This window comes from Penicillium nucicola (assembly GCF_028828085.1).
Source record: "Penicillium nucicola strain IBT 29836 chromosome Unknown utg000003l, whole genome shotgun sequence".
Lineage (NCBI taxonomy): Eukaryota > Fungi > Ascomycota > Eurotiomycetes > Eurotiales > Aspergillaceae > Penicillium > Penicillium nucicola.
Window position 1 is genome coordinate 392833 of NW_026643127.1, and position 16667 is coordinate 409499.

General features: G+C 48.1%; 7 protein-coding genes across 7 annotated transcripts; 2 read left to right on the forward strand and 5 right to left on the reverse strand.

The window, feature by feature from the left end:
- Positions 1-567: 567 nt before the first annotated feature.
- Positions 568-1186, forward strand: N7511_003729 (uncharacterized protein; the record flags this gene model as incomplete). Its single annotated transcript, XM_057126154.1, is given in 4 exon segments — positions 568-572; positions 590-839; positions 940-1014; positions 1082-1186. 4 exon segments carry the CDS (start codon positions 568-570, stop codon positions 1184-1186), a joined length of 435 nt encoding a protein of 144 aa, XP_056985044.1.
- Positions 1187-1453: 267 nt separating this feature from the next.
- Positions 1454-2865, reverse strand: N7511_003730 (uncharacterized protein; the record flags this gene model as incomplete). Its single annotated transcript, XM_057126155.1, has 2 exons — positions 1454-2302; positions 2362-2865. The coding sequence occupies 2 exons, from the start codon at positions 2863-2865 to the stop codon at positions 1454-1456; spliced, it is 1353 nt and encodes a 450-aa protein (XP_056985045.1).
- A 2780-nt stretch (positions 2866-5645) lies between these two features.
- N7511_003731 (uncharacterized protein) lies at positions 5646-6184 on the reverse strand (the record flags this gene model as incomplete). Its single annotated transcript, XM_057126156.1, has 2 exons — positions 5646-5815; positions 5875-6184. The coding sequence occupies 2 exons, from the start codon at positions 6182-6184 to the stop codon at positions 5646-5648; spliced, it is 480 nt and encodes a 159-aa protein (XP_056985046.1).
- A 1639-nt stretch (positions 6185-7823) lies between these two features.
- Positions 7824-8455, forward strand: N7511_003732 (uncharacterized protein; the record flags this gene model as incomplete). Its single annotated transcript, XM_057126157.1, has 2 exons — positions 7824-8351; positions 8405-8455. 2 exons carry the CDS (start codon positions 7824-7826, stop codon positions 8453-8455), a joined length of 579 nt encoding a protein of 192 aa, XP_056985047.1.
- Positions 8456-8775: 320 nt separating this feature from the next.
- Positions 8776-9485, reverse strand: N7511_003733 (uncharacterized protein; the record flags this gene model as incomplete). The annotated part of the gene is made up of 3 exons (XM_057126158.1): positions 8776-8960; positions 9039-9183; positions 9243-9485. 3 exons carry the CDS (start codon positions 9483-9485, stop codon positions 8776-8778), a joined length of 573 nt encoding a protein of 190 aa, XP_056985048.1.
- A 960-nt stretch (positions 9486-10445) lies between these two features.
- N7511_003734 (sugar porter family MFS transporter) lies at positions 10446-12115 on the reverse strand (the record flags this gene model as incomplete). The annotated part of the gene is made up of 2 exons (XM_057126159.1): positions 10446-11967; positions 12018-12115. The coding sequence occupies 2 exons, from the start codon at positions 12113-12115 to the stop codon at positions 10446-10448; spliced, it is 1620 nt and encodes a 539-aa protein (XP_056985049.1).
- Positions 12116-13942: 1827 nt separating this feature from the next.
- N7511_003735 (putative manganese ion homeostasis (Fr)) lies at positions 13943-15962 on the reverse strand (the record flags this gene model as incomplete). The annotated part of the gene is made up of 2 exons (XM_057126160.1): positions 13943-15574; positions 15630-15962. The coding sequence occupies 2 exons, from the start codon at positions 15960-15962 to the stop codon at positions 13943-13945; spliced, it is 1965 nt and encodes a 654-aa protein (XP_056985050.1).
- Between the last annotated feature and the right edge of the window lie 705 nt (positions 15963-16667).

Here is a 16667-nt window from a genome sequence, read left to right on the forward strand (position 1 = left end):
CCTGTACCTGGTGCCTGGCCAACCTGCCACTCTTTGGACCCAATAGCCATCTCATTCAAAGTGCAAGATGAGGATTGACGGTTGATCCAGGGGGAGGACATTTATCTTTCATGATCTCCAATTTTATGAGGGGTGCGGGGATCAACTTTCCTGATTGGTCCAACAGAATACTCCAAGACGAGTACTGTATAGGTGCAAGCCTTTTGTTACTTCCCTTACTCGGGAAAACCTTCTTTCCGAGGAAAAACATGCTGTTCGAAGAAGCAAGAAGCACGCAATCACCAATTAATTCGTAAGAACATCTTTGCCAGTGGATATCGGGCGTCCATCCGACATATTCTCCACTTACGGGTGATGCGCCGGGGGCTTTTTCTCCTCATTGGGGTAAAGCATGCAGGACTTCACTATCACCCGGTCATGCCCCCGGGTGTCTCTTGAGTCCTTAGAGTGCTTATAATAGTTAAAGAGGCCTTGCGATTCTCGATATTGTCTTCATCACAAAAATAAATCAAAAGTGAGTGAATGAGTCCAATGCTCTTTCAAGAGAGCATTGTGGAAGTATAAATCATGGAGTATCACTGACGCTTAGATTCACTCGCAAAGTGTCTAACAATCTTGTCCCTCTCACCATCATTAAGGGCGCCGGTCAGGAGTTCATTCCCCTTCCCCAGGGCGAGAACGCAACCACAGCCGATTTCCACTCTATTCGCACTAAGACGACTGATTCGCCCACACACTTCACCTCTGGATTCTACAAGATCGAGGCTGGACCTCAAAGACCCGCTCACTACAACTTCGAGGAGACCAAGTATGTTCTGAATGGTCAGATCGATATCTTGGTAGGTTTTCCTTGCCCATATTCAAAGAGCCTTCGTCAATCCTTCTACTTCAACATATACAAGATCGGGCACAATATTAACCATGTTGGCCATTATATAGGATGAGGCTACTGGTGTCACTCATCACCTAGTCCCTGGAGACTTTGCTTTCTTCCACGTCGGTTCCAAGGTGAAGGTTTGTCATGAGACCCGCATACTTCTAATGCAACCAGCAATGTATTGACATGATTGGCCTACTATAGTTCTCGACAAAGTCCTCAGGTCTTGCTTTCTACGCCGTTACTCGGCCCATTCGCAACCCTCACCCTAACCTCGAAGGCCGTGAAGAGAAGAAGGCCCGTCTTTAGAGGGAATGAACATGACAAATGTCTTCATACGTATACTATGAACAAATAAATAGATGATTTGAGCAATTTAGCAGCGAACGTACTGCCTAAATTCATTTACTTACGTTTTATACCAATTCACCGTGCTCATAAATACTTGAGTGTTCGTTCTTCCGCCAGAAGTATTTCTCTACAAACATATACCAATGAGCAGCTATGAATTAGATAATATGTCTCACCAGGCGGTTAAAGTCATAACTTTTGTGTCTTCTCCATCTTCGCTCCATATCAAACAGTCTTTTTGATCCTCCGATCAACCTTGATCCGCACGAATGCTGCCAAAACAGTCGCAACCGTGGCCATAGAGCCAGCGTAAAAGATGGCCGGTCGATAAGCACCAACACCGCCAGCCTGACCACCAGAAGCATTCAAAATATAACCAGCGATAGGAGCACCAAGAAGATAGCCACCAAGCCACCCACTCACAATCATACCCACCGCAACAGACATCCTCGCCGAGCCAAACACGTTGCCGACGACAGTTGGCATAGTCGAGAAGAAGCCACCATTCGCAGAACCATTGATGATAGTGAAGGCAATCAAAGGCCCAATGGAAGTAGAAACAGGCCACAAAACGAAGATACTCAGAGCGCTCAGCAACAACGACAGGAAAAGCGTGTTCAGCGATCCCAATCGATCACACGCAAATCCACACGAAAGTCGTCCGATTGCAGACGAAAAGTTGAACGCGGCCACGAGACCGGCACCAGCACTAGATGGCAAGCCAAGAGAGTTGGCGTACAATGGCAAAAAGAAAGCCGGTACGAAGAGTGGGAATGTGCCGATGACACCAGTGGCAAAAAGAACTGCAAAGCGCACATCCTGGAACAGACTCCACTCGACCATCTTCGCAGGCTTGATGGGCGCGCGTTCTTTGATAAACCACGCGGCCGGCAGCCCCGTCACCATGATCAGGAATCCGAGGACTCGGAATGTCCAGGCAATGCCGACGCTTTGGAGGAGGGCATCAAGGATGAAACTGATGACAGTACCACCTAGACCACCACCCGCGTAGACAATTCCATTGGCGATACCACGCTTGGCTTTAAAGTATTGCGCCGGTGTGACAGAGACGACCTGTAGTCACAGCCTCGTGTTAGTATGCCCGCAGCTCGGCGTAAGGGTAATCAACTAACCATGAAGCACAGACTAGTTCCAAGACCACCAATAAATCCCCAAGTCATGAAAAGACCCGGGACACTATGAGTCGCAAAGCCGCTCAGAATGCTCCCAAGTCCGAGCAAAAAGATACCCGTCATAGCAGTCGTCCGAGCACCAATCAATCCAATCAGCCTGGCATTGGGAACAGCCAGAAGAGAAATACAAGCGGGGCACAGCGATCCAACGAATGCCAACGTCGAAGACGAATATCCCTCCTTATCCACAAGCTCTGCTTGCATCACACCCCATGTGTATGAGGCACCGACGAACCACCAGGTCACGACGGCACATGCACCGATGAGAATCCAGCCATAGCCTCCGTCGGGGACTTGCGAGTCTGCAATGAGGGACTGCTGCATGACCTCGTCGATTTCATGGGCATTGGAGGAATTCAGATTTCGTTGTCGTTCTCCGGTATTTTGTCCCAGGTTGGGGAGCTCGAATGCCGTCGTCGGCATTGTATTAGTAGCTGTGGCCATGTTATGTTGCCTTTCAACTGGGCTTGGTCCCGGCAGAATAGAGACTTGTAATGATTTCTTTTCAATCAGCTACCGATCTAGCTGCATTCATGTTAAATTGAGTCTAAGTTTGAGTCATAGATGCCATCAAAGTCTTTTTTTCACGTGACTGGTGTCGTAAACCGCAGATAACCGGGGGGTGGGGTGGAGCGGGATGTGAATGACGTGGGAACCGGGCGGTGGGGTCCGAGTTCTCGGCATTTCTCACGTTTGCCGGTTGCTTGTATTTGGTATTCTTGAGTAATCCTGATTTTGGAACAATACAGACTTGCTATGTCTTTGTCTTTTTAGACTGAGGGTATGCTGAAGTTTTGAACAGTGAAGTCGAATACAGATGGGAGACTCTCCAAATACATCATTCGATATACTTGGCGGGGCCTTCGGTGAATATCAATCTCGAAATGGCTGTTGTAATATGTACATTCATTGTTTGAGGTTTAGTCTCGGCTCAACCCAGTGATGAGATAGAGACTTTGCCTACCTGCCCTATATACGCAACATCTACTGTTGAACTATTTGCAAGTTCGACAGAAGCTGTCTCATTTTATGGAATGCCAACGATTGGCGGTGAATTTCGGGGAAACGCCACATTGGCACCGTCCAACAGAAGAAAAGACAGATCCAAATATACCCAACGAACCTGCCTAGCCAGCTTTTCTCGAGGGCCAGAAGATGATGCTCTAGTCCAACTCGCCACGCCAACTCGCGAAGTGTCTTGACAAAAAGGGACTCACCCATGCAACCGAGGAAGTTAAGCAGAAACCAATAAATATTCAGGTGCCAATCAGAACTGCCACGAAGCCAGTCCACCAAGGCGTGAGCAGCGCCCGAAAGCCAAAATGCAGTCAAGGCGACGGTACCCTTGTAAGCGAATGACCGAGGCGAGCACCTAAGTATCTGCAGGCTGATGTACCCTCCAATACTTCTATAAGGCTTCATGGGAAGCGTGTGCCAGAATCTTGACCAGAAGTTCCGGAGCCCAACTGCCTGGGATAGGTTCCCAAACAGCGGCGGCCAATCTTCTGGATAATCCAGGCCAATTGCAACAAAGAAGGCAGCCATAATTGCATTCGTCCCGTCAAGGTACACAACAGTTGTCCAGAACGACGAGAAAGTGACGAATATCACATTCAAACACTCTCGCGCCGTGAAGCCATCCAAAGGTCGCCAAAGAGATTGTTGATATGGAGCAACCTCATCCGGCAAGATGTCTATGACGATCTCATCAAAGATTGCCGGAGATATTTTTGCTTGAATGATGTAGTATATGGCGAGTTTAAAGAACTGCAAGACAAGGAAGACCCCGCGAGACTGCTTTGTCGATGTTGGCTGAGTTGAATGCGTCCGTATCAAACGTGGATTGAGCCATATTCGACGGAAATAACCGAAATCAAAGCATGATTCTGATCCAGGTGCTCTTGAACCTGGCACAGATGAGGATGGTGGTGGGATCGCCTCAATATGCAAGGTCGAGATAGTATGCAGAACATACCCTGTTAAAGCTTGACCCCAAACGAGTGATATTCCGGGCGCAAAAGGCACCTTGAGTACCGCGGATAAAGATAAAAAGGCAAATATCAGGATTAATGGCAGCAGTGCCCACCGCTGTCCCTGTTTCGGTGCATGCAAAGAGACAGCGAATACAAGTCCAGACAGACCAAGGTAGAGCACTGGCAATAAGACTTGTGATAATTGTTTTAACAGCATGACACTCCTGCGCACCAATTCTTTCCTTTGTCGAATCAATGATTTGAGAGCAAAATGTTGAAGAGGGGTCTTGCGGAATTGATGTAATTTGTACAGCCCGTGCGATGGCCCCCTACCAGCACTCGCACCCTGAATTCCAGCATGGCAGTAAGAGCTAATCCTAGCCACACTGGGAATCGGGGGGGGGGCAATACTGTAGGGAGGCTTACAGGTGGAGCAGCTGGCCCCCAAAGGTGGGTTTCTTGCTCTATATACGCTGGCCCCCAAAAAAGAACATACTGAAACTGCGTATACCATGGCTCCACATTACTGTAATTAACTAACTTGACATAGAAATCTTACAGGGGCATATCCCCACTGTAGACCCATCTTGATCAGCGGTTATTTTAACGGCGTGATGCACATGAATAGCCCTAAACACGCTAGGCTTTGTCAATTTGTTCTTTTGGTTCGGTCGATCACGCTGGTGTATATTGACATAGCAAACGCTGTCATCATCTTCCCCTCCACGCCAGATCAGTGCCTTATTGAAATTAAAATAGATTGATGTGGCTATAACAAATTTAATGGTCTTTAAAAGTGTCTAAAAGTGCCTTAGCCATACACGAATATAGCGTGGCTTGTCTCTGAAGACAGACTGTCTATCACACTCTGAGCAATCTATCAAAAGGCAATACACCTCTTCGAGCATCGCAGTTGCGATTTCGCTTTTTGAAGGAAAAAGTAATAATCCTCCAGTATATGTATAAGCTGAGACATCGTTCATGTATAAAATTTATATTTTCATGTAGCTAAACTATATGCTTTTGAAAATTCAAATATAGAAGGAGGAACCAGAACGTCATGAATCTTCTTATAGAATCTTAATCTACTATGAGAGGATAATTTGTACCATATAAACTGACGATGGAAAGAAAGTCCCATGCGTCACTGTCAATTCCAATCTAACGAGACATGATGCAGATAAAGCCAAAAAAACTAATCACAATAAGTTCCTTGTAGAAACTACCAACAACAGGACGTATTCCATCTCCTTAAGAGTGGGTGTTCAGAGCGTCCTGAATCTTGTTGACATCATCGTTGGTCAAGCCAGTGAAACGGATTGCATTGTTGCTGAGAGGAACCGGGTTACCCTCGTCGAACTTGCCAGTGATGACAGTAGCAAGGTTCATGCAAGTTGGAGGCACACCGCTGACGACCACAGCTACATCATATTGTTAGTCAAAAATTGTCTTTCAGAATTGAGATAAAGAGACTACTTACTTCCAGCAGACTCGCCGTTGAAGTCAACGTGAGAGGTGGTGAGCTCCTTGTGGCATTGCTCCCAATCGTACTTGGTGCCGTAGGACTGTCTCTTGACACGGCTGATAGGTCCAGCCTCAATGTGATCCACTTCTCTCTTCGAGTTGGCGACGGCAGCAGATACACCTCCGGTAACACCACCGGCGGCGCCAACAATACCACCAATTGTTCCAAGAGCAACGTCAAGAGAAATTTCGACCAAGATGGCCGAGCCGCTTTGGATAGAGGCAGCAATGGCGACAGCGCCGAGCAGAGACTTGAAGGAGACCATTTTGGCGATTGGAAGAAAGTTCTTGGGAATTGTAAAGAGATTGAATGAGGAAGAAGAATTTGCTTTGATTGTTTGAATGAATTTTAGACGGGAAGAATGGGCATCTTTATACCTTGTTCTCTGGTCCGTGACATCTCTCGTCCATTGTTCTCTTTCCTCATGTAGTAAATCGAATGAAGATTGCTCCAGCGGCTTTGAACTCGCGGACTTGCAAGGCTCCCTAGTTCCTTCGCCTCTTTAGTGACCTTCTGGCTCCATTGCGGGCTCCACTCCGGCCTTCCTGGTCTCTCTGTGATCTCAATGATATCTTTGACTCAGCTATGGGATGCTCTGGGAGCCACTTCTACTTCCGGGCTAGTAAGATGTTTTACATACTACATGGTTCAACGAGCAAATGAGAAGAAAGATATGGCCATGGCACTCATGTTCAATTGGTGCTTCTAAGGCCTCTACTTGCATTCTTTTGTTTAGAGCTATACAAAGAGATATTTCCAATATACACTGGAATTAACCAGACTATCATTACTATGTTCATGTTGCTAGGGTTTCTATTTTGGTATTACGCAAGAAATCATGGGTACCCAAACTACCAACACTGGCCCCCATGCTTTCCATGGATCGGGTTGAGACATGGAGGGCAAGTATTAGCTAGTCACTGAGCAAGATGAGACCACGCGAGGTCTTTTTCTATGATCTCATTAGTCTCTCAACTTTCTCAGCGTTATTTTTGCCAATATCTCCAATATTACGTGTATCATGTTGTATGTGTTCCTTGGGTGAGGCTTTAACAACCCACTAATAAACAAACGGCATTTCGCGTAGTCAATGACTTGTCAAGCTAACGCAATATCATACTATGCCACATATTTCTATTGGTTCCCTACGCAGTCTTACTATCAATATTTTGTTTTTGTGTTGTTGAGATAGAAAGTTTGATCTGATAACAAAGATATCAAACGGCGCTCAAGTCACGGCCCATATGGGAAAATAGACCCCATCTCATGAATTTCGCCCCATGGATCGCTGGCCCCCATCAATATTGAAATTGCCTCATATACGGAACGAATTTGGTATAATGTTACCTTTGATAGCATTGTCATCCCTGGTGCGTATACTCCATGCAAAGGATTGACCCACTTTAAGTGGAAAGCTTGATATACGCTCCAATTGAGCCAAGCAAAGTGGACCAGGATCAACATTGAAGGCTGATTTTGTCAGAATCCGTTAGGGACACAATGCAACATATTACTGGTGATCCAACCCCACAGTCGCTTCCTAGTCGGTTTTAGTAATATTACCGCCCCCAAGCATTCCGCGCTGATGTCAGAGACTTGCGAGGCCCCGGGGCTTCATTGACCTTTCTTTATTTGGTACTATACTCGGCAATTTCGCCACCAGGCTTCAATTGATGAGCTCCACGTCAAGTTGTTGAACTAGCCCCCATCCTGGAAAATAGTCTACCACGGCTAAGGCTTGGAGATCCTGACCTCACTTGTTTTTTTTTCGGATACCTCCTACTCTCCGCCCCAACACTCCTTCTCCTCCTTCCCCTATTCTGTCCTTTCGTGTTTGAAGCTTTTGCGACTGAACCCAAAAAACAACCCGGCTTAGCTCTTCTTGGCATATATGTTCAATCGCAATGGACGCACAACTACAAGCTCCACCTGAATCAGTCCTCCTAGCCAAGGGCTACACAACCGAGCAAGAGTGTGTGATATGGGTCAGAGTCCACGACCAACATCTTCAAAAAATCGACGTCATAAACGACCATGGCGAGCGGCTCTTCTCGGTTGAAGGCCCAGGTAGCTACAGCTCGATGACTCTGAGGAGACCATTGAAGGACGCCTCGGGGCAGCCGGTCTTTGACCTGCGGCGCAAGCTAGGGTGGCATGCAGAAGACCTCAGTGGGAACCATATCGCCGAGGTTGCTCACAAGAAATTCTTCACGTCGAAACACACAGCCGTTGACGCCAGAATCTTGAGTTCTGGGGCTGTGGTCGAGATGCGACCGCGTGATGCAATGGGGTTGACCAATTATGTGAACATTGGCAACTTTACGATTGCCGAGATCTCGTTCCACTCCAATAATATCAAGGAGCGTTTTGCGCGGGATCGAGATATTTCAGTCTTTCGCGTTCGGGTTGCCGAGGGCGCAGACCTCAGCTTGGTATGTTGCAGATGTCAGGGTTTTGGAACGTAGCTAATACTCAATGGTAACAGGTCGTTCTAATGGCACTTGTTCGAGCAGAGATGGCGCATGTTTGGAGATAGGTTTCTTGGTTTGTCGTCTGAGATTATAGGCTCGATGGGACTGGAGTCAACGGTTAGAATATGAAGCCTTCAAATACGAAAGAAACTAAGAGGGCAATGTGGAATTGTGGCATAAGGCAATAGAATCCAATACATGTACATAAGATTATTTCAATTAAATTGACGCCGGGCATGATTGATACTCATGTACAATTAGAATAAGGTGTCAAAAGCATAAGCCAAGAGATAGAAGTTTGGAGTAGAGGCTCATAGACGAGACGCATCTTATTGGTTAATTGATAGATGCAATTATAATTCTAAACCATCATTCCCACTTCATTTTACAGTTTGGCCTTGAGCCATGCAAACCCAGCACTTCCGACGGCCATCGCAGCACCCCCCATCTGTGCGGCCCCGTTGACGATGGCCAGGCCACTACCACCAGCGCCAGCACTCTGTCCTATAGCCATCGCACTACCAGCTGCGATGTTCCCAATGGAGCTGTGAGCAGCTGCAGCCATAGAACCTATATTCAATAACATCAAACGTTACTCGGGCTTCAAGGATGTGGGGATAGTGGAGACTTATCAATTACAGCACATACCTGCTTTGATACCAGATGCTGTAAATCCCATGGTCGATAGAACCGGGGCCGATACCAGGGCAGGGGCAGCGAAAACAAGCGCACCAGTTGTACCAACAGTCGCGCATGTGAATAGAACCGGATTTTCGATTCCCCAGCTGACTGTCTACTAGGGGTCAGATAATATACTTCAAATGACTTGCTTGCAAACTGGTGTAATTTAACCTGAGCTGTGAAGTTTGCGGTTTTTTCTAGAACAGGCATTCCGTAAGCAACTGTGCCTTTGGCGCCCTCCAGCCCCGCGCTGACCAGTTGAGATCCTTTAGAGAGAACTTTTTGCGAATAAGAACTGGAAGACATCGTTGAGTAGCTGGTACTTGATTGTAGAATAAGACTTAGTAGAGCAGGGTCATCAAATACTGTGAATGGTAGAGGGGTGTAGATAACGAGGAGAGTGAAATCTGACATACGTTGCCCAATATCTGTGGAAAATAGTTCGCGGGGCTCTAAGCGCCCAGAAATAAACAAGGAATCTGGTATGGTACAATTGCATCAGGAGTTGTATGCATGTCCCAGGTAATTGGCTTTCTCTCTTTGGCTGCCATCTGCATACTCCTAACCTGTGATATTCTGCCCAAATAGAACACACTATTATAGGAGATCCAAAAGGAGATTTCTTTCCCCTGTCTATCAAATACAAAGAGGTACTAGCTTCCTTGCCTGTTGCTACCCTAGAGGGTATCGGTAATGGTGCAATGGGCAATTACGCAATTCAGAGACAAATGAATCTTCTGCATTGAGGCGACATCTACGATACTTTTAAGGAAGTTCTCTAGTTTTATAAGTTAAGTTAGACGCGAGGAAGTACTCGCCTTGGATTTTTGGCACCATTTTCTCCACTTTTCTCGGTCGCAGTGCCAAGACCAGTTGAACCCCCCAATACAGGGGTTCAACTCGATCACATGGGGCTTCAATTCACTCGGCTTCCACGCGACAAGTACTTGAATATAGGCATGTGTCTTTATTTAAGTTATTTTATATGGGTTCTCTACTGGTATGAGTTCATGTTTAGTGCTTTATGGACCTTTCTAATGGTCAATTTGAAGGTTTGGCATTGCAGTGGTTTCAACTATATATTCTGTCTGTGGTGGTATTACACTGCATAATTAATTGGACTGAGACTCTCCAACTTAGCGTAATAACAGGATGAAATCCAACCGTCAAACTGAAAAGATAGTGTTCTAAATATGTGAATATTTAATCTACGATAGAACGTGGTGTAAAAATAAATAATATAGTAAATGCATTTCGCTATAAAACAACCATAGATATCATAAGAAAGATGCAATCCAACCCGTGGACTAATATCCACAAATAACAAAAAGAAAATCATACAAATCCCATGAGACATTAATATAAGTAATACAATCAGACATCAGCCTTAGCAGGAACACTCTCGTGGTGAGTAGCATGCTCACCAGCACGCTTCTCACCAGCATCGATCTCAAGCTGAGCAAGGTCACCACCCTTCATGTTATCGGCAACATCGCGAACATCCCTGTAGTTGACAGAGGGAACAAAGCCAATAGACTTCCAGGCAACAGGCACCTTAGCGTACAACTCATCCACCTGCTCCAGGGAAAGACCCTTAGTCTCGTAGATGCAAGTGTAAACAAAGACAGCACAGACAAAGCAGAAGCCACCCCAGATGAAGAAGACCTTGGACTGGAGGTTGGCGTTGCCAGGGCCACTGTTGACCATGTAGGGAGTAGCGTAGGCAATACCCCAGTTGAGGAGCCAGTTGGTGGCAGTGGTGATGGAGAGACACTTGGCACGGGCCTTGAGCGGGTACAGCTCACCAGTGACGACCCAAGCGACGGGACCCCAAGAGCTAGCGAAGAAGAAGATGTAGACACAGACGAAGGCGATGAGGACCTTGTTGGAGACGTCGGAGTTGGTGGCTGTGCCGACGATGGCGACGATGAGCTGCGAGACACACATGCCGACAGCACCGAACATCAGAAGAGGGCGACGACCCCACTTCTCGACCATGTACAGACCGGGGAAGGTGGAGACGACATTGATGATGTTGGTGATGAGGGTGATGACGAAGGAGTTCTGGATGCCCGAGTTCTGGAAGAAGGTGGTGCCGTAGTAGAAGATGAAGTTGACACCGGCGAGCTGCTGGAGAGCCTGGACGGCACATCCGGTAGCGAGACGCTTGCCGAGGGAGCCCTTGAAGATCTCCAAGTAGGAGGCAGTTCCGAGACGGAGCTCGAACTCGTGGTTAGCCTGGATCTCCGAGAGCTCGGCGACGAGGGCCGGGTCGTTGACGTCCATGCGGCGGAGACGGCCGAGAGCGCGGATGGCTTCCTCGTGGCGGTCCTGCTTGATGAGGAAGCGGGGTGTCTCGGGGAGGATGAGCATGCCGACAACGAGGATGATGGCCCAGGCGAACTGGATCGCGACGGGGATGCGGTAGCAGCCTGTGTCCTGGCGGTCCTTGGTGGAGTTGTTGACGATGGCAGCGAGAAGCAAGCCTAGTGTGATTGCCAATTGGTAGGCACCGACAATTGTACCACGGATCCACTTGGGAGCGGTCTCAGACTGGTAGAGAGGGATGGTAGCGGAGAGGAGACCGACACCCAGACCGGCGAAGAAACGACCAGCCACAAAGAGGGGAATGGAGGTCGAGGCGACCTGGAGAATGACACCGAAGACGAAGACGAAGGTCTCCATGATCATACCCATGCGACGACCGAACCTGTCGGCAATAGGGGCGGCACCGAGAGCACCGAAGAATGTACCAGCAGAGAGAAGAGAGACAATCATGGAGGATTGGGAGGAGGTGACATCGGGAAGGCCATCCTTCTCGTTGATGTATCCGGTCGAGAACATCCCACGCCAGAACTTCATGGCCAGGATACCACTGATGGTACCAGTATCATATCTAGAGTATGTTAGTGTCTGACTGAGAAGAGGGCAAGATAGGAGACATACCCAAAGAGAACACCACCAAAAGCAACGAACAATCCAATAATGATTGCCGGGGCAGCAGAGCCCACGGCATCATCCGGCCTCTTCAGTGCAAAGCCCATTGTAAATATAGACGATTGACGAATGAGATAAGGTAGTCTAATCAATCGAGGAGAGTAGAATATAGTAGTGTAGAGTAGAGCGAAGAGTCAAGTGAAGAGTAATCAAGTCAAGAGTAGAGTCGAGTTGGATGGAATGAGGAGATGGAAGTGTGAAGTAGAATGAGAAGATGAAGCACCAAAAGCAGGGACGATCACAGCCTATTTATCCTCAACGGGGAGAAGCGAACAAACAAACCGAAAGCGTATGCGGGGGCTCCACGATCTGGAAATTTCCTTATTATTCCCAATTGGGTTAATTCGCGTGTTTTTTTTTAGATGTTTTGAGCCCGGGGTTAGAGTTTGTCAGGAATTGGATCGACCAATCAGATCGAGAGTCTAGATGGGACTGCTCAGCCACAGGGCCAGCCATTGGTCACGCGGGCACATAGACTCGGACGGAGCCGAGAAACCCTTTGGGATCGGCCGCCCGAAGTAAGGAATCACAGGCATCCCGTCTTGGGGTCAGCCACATGATGTAGAATGCTAGACTAGATTCGATTCTGGTATTCGGTAAGGCTACAAGCAAATAGCCAAGCAAGCCACATGCCCCGAGAAAAATGGGGAGTAAGTGACAGCCGGAACCGGCATCTCGGACTGAGCCACATGCGATGCCGATCGGCGTCCCGCATCGGGCAACGAACGGGCCCGGGCCAGTCCAATTCGCGCCCGAAAAAGTATTCGACTTTTTTTTTTTTCTGGTCACCTGCTTTAGGGATCTGGATTATAATGGCTGATACTATAGTGGGCTAAACAACGTCGAAGACTAGAGCAGATGCAGCAGGTAATAATGTGCGATTACAAACCCCCCCCAATAATGTACACGGCATGCAAGAGGCATGTATCCCAACGCCACAGATCAACAAATCAACCAAAACGCGGGACGTCCTGTACACCGAACAGGGGACAGCTGTGTCCTTCATTTCCTTCTCCAGGTTTCCTCCCCAGACGGACCACGTAACCCCAGACAGGACAGGGGCTCGAGTCTGGAGGAAAGAGGGGAAGAGCCAATAACGTGGACAACCCGGTGACCCGCAGGCAAGATTGTCAACCAACAGATGAGCGTTGGACCCCGGAAAAGTATGAGAGGAATGTTAATCTTGCTCACCGGAGCCGGAATAAGGAAATAACTTGGGTGATTTCCCCTGGTCCGTAGATGGACTTGTCTTGATCGGGGGGAAGGTTTGACTACTCGTGCTTTGGGTTCCACTTTACTCTATTTCCCACATGGAAGCAATTCTGTTACGAGATTGTCGGCTCAGACAGAACATCCGGTGAGGCATTTTCAGTCCATACTGTCATGAATAATACTGCTGGACGAGACCCTGGTTCGAGCGACTGGTGTCTATAGTCTACTGAGTAAACAACTGCAAATCCCAAACGGCCCGCGTCAAGGCTTGGCAGGAGTTTGATACGCGAGTGCGGGATTTTTCCCGTGACTAGGATTGGACGTACGTCCCGAAGCTATGCCGAAGTTTGACCACAACGGTGAATTATCGGGTAGAGTCCGAGAGAGTGGAAATAGCCCGGGGAAGGGCAAGACACGGCAGGTCCGAGGCTTGGGGTCGGGCCGGAAAAAAATTTGCTCTCAGGGTCTGGTCACGAGGTCCACGGGCCTAATGTGTGCCCTAGCGCTAGCGCTTGTTCTAGCTTTTTTTTAGTGCTTGTTTCTAGCCTTGGTTTTGCGATGCTATTATTATGAACTGGTCCAGATCGAAGCTAGTAAATTCTGCAGCACCAGGTGATCGGGATGTATGTCTATTATTGTCTATTTTCGCTGGAACGATCTGGCTACCAGCGCCAGATCAGGATGAAATACGCTAACAACACTACCTGCGCCACAGTCTTGGTAGAGCGGTACAAATCATGCAAGACAAGAGAAGCTGTAGAGCGGGGCCCAGTGGCTGATGCCGGCCGCCATGAAGTCTTACTTTTTGAAGAGGACATGTCCTCCTCGGCCCCTAGGTAGGCATCAGGTGACTTAGTCCCAGGGTAGCGAGGAGACGCGGTCATCCCGCGGCTGGCCAGGCCTCCTGCTGACAAAGTAGAGCTGGACGCACCGGAGGTTTGGGGTTGATGTTGTGAGCGGCGTTCAGAAAGAGGGAGGAGTGCGCCGTTTGATGATGGTTCCGGCGAGGAGAATGCCCGGTAGAGGGCGCGGATGAAGAGGATGACGACGCTAAGGCCGAGGATGGTAAGATAGTAGATGAAGATACCCAGTTGGTCTGGGAGAAGACAAAGGTGATTTTGAATGGTGGGGGAAGCATCCTTGATGGGCTTGCCTGTCTTGGGGTCAATTGGGTTCCACAGACTCGTCAATACAAAGCCTGGGTGTCGGACTCCCATTGCCCAGGAGATACTTTTGACGGTGATCTCGTTTGGTGAACCGTTGAACTCGCGGTGGGAAACTTCACAGTAGTCGTGGTCATCCCCAGAGTAGACTTGAACTACATTGGGTCCGGATTTAGACACCAACTCGTTCGACACGGTCTGTGTGAGAACATTTTGATACTGATACCCACCCGAGATCTTCAAAGAGTTTGGCTCATCCTCTTGCAGTTCCTCGTCCGAGGATGGAGGATAGCGCTCGCGTAGAGGGCCACATGGAGTTGCAGGCTTGCGGTAAAGAGGCACGTGCGTAAGAATGATAGTAGGGAACCCGGGGCTCGTTGGCTCGAGCTTATGGTGGATTGCCGGATCGACAGCATCGACCACCCGGTAATCAAACATATGACCCTCGCTCTGGTTTTGCAGCATTCGAAGCTCCTCTGTCTCCGCTCTGGCTCTATGCATAGCCATCTTGTCCAAGAAATCATCTGCATCCTTCCAAATCGGGCGGGCCGGCCAGGCATCATCGTTTGCGGCTGTCGGCGAGCTACCCGTCAAAGGATCGGGTTGGTCCATCGCGCTCAGGGAGACGGTATCGACTGAAACAAATGTGTGGTTTCCAATCACATCTACTCGGTTGCTGTGCCCGAAGTAGGTCTGAAACCGATCGCGAACAGGCTCTTGAACTCCATTTCCAAATCCAAGATCATGGTTTCCAGGTAAGCTAGCAAGCAATTTGCGCCCTCGTGCATCTACTGGCGAGGGACTGTTCTTTTCCCAAGGATCCAGAAAGATTTTCATGAATCGACGGTATTCTTTCTTCCAGAAATTGGTCTTGATATTCTTATATCGCGCTTCAGGGCTGGTGTAGGTGCCAGTCGCCCATTCTCTTCCACCGTCGAAAAGGTCACCGAGAAACAGAACCGAGTCCGGCTCGAGGTGATCCTGGATCAAGGAGAATGATCGACGCATATATTGGTCTGTGTATTTAACAGTCAACGTGGACAGAGGCCATGGTCGACCGGGATAGGTGTGGGGATCGACGAGTTGGGGATCCGAGATGAAGGCAATATGGTGCGGTGTTGCATCTTGGGGCTAATACGCAGCGGTTAGTATCGTGTGAGACATAATCGCTTGCGACAACACTTACCCATTCTTCCCAACTCTCCCAAAGGCATTGATTGATGTGGTCCTGAAATACTCTCCGTTCGCCCCACCAAATAGAGTAAATCCACAATAAGATGATAGCAGTAGAGATTGAGAAAATGGATTTAACAGCTCGCACTGCGGTGACCTTGATACCCTCACTGCCTCTGTGTCTACCGATTCCACGACCGAGAGACCCCTCCGAAAGCCATTGTTTTGCGATTGGAGGAACAAACTCCCACACACGACTGGATATGCTTTGAGATCTCGGTGTGTAGGTCTGATTGAAAGAGGGAAGAGGAGAAGCGCCCGCGGAACGTTGGTAAGGGTATGTCATGTTGGGTTAGCTTGAGAGCGAGCCTGGGTGACAGGGTGGCCCCAAACACGATGGGGCTAATGTGGAACTAGCGAAAGGAGCGACAGGGCATGCTCTGAGCATACAGTGAAAAGGCAGAGAAATGAAAAGAATGAAAAGAATGAATGGCAAAGAATCAAGCAGAGAATCTCACTGCATGAAGAACAAGGGGCGACAATTCAAGCTGCGGGCCAGACGCGCAGATCACCCCGGGTATGGTCACGTGATGCTATTTATATCTAAAACAAGCACTGTACATATGGTACAGAGTAAAGATCCTTGTGTTTGATCCACGTACTTGAGAGTTGGAAATCCCATTAATTGAAAATCTCAGAAACAGACCACGCTACCAAGACGTTCATAGAAAGAACGAAAACACATGTCAATGAAGATATATTAGACTTACTTGCAGTGATTTCGGTGTAGAATCAGAATGCAGACACAAGCTCAGGTCAAAGATGAAGTCTTAATTAGATATAAGTAGAAATACATGAACATGCCTCAGGCACTTAACAATACAGGGGCACTTCATACACGGATAGGATGATATACTGCATGCGAATATGACATGCCGTCATCAAATGCCCTAATTCAAAAAGATTGGCAATTCGAGGCTAAACCACGAAAAAAATGAGGGGTATGAGATAATTACTCGGTGAAAAAGAGAGTGGCAAATGACACAAAGAA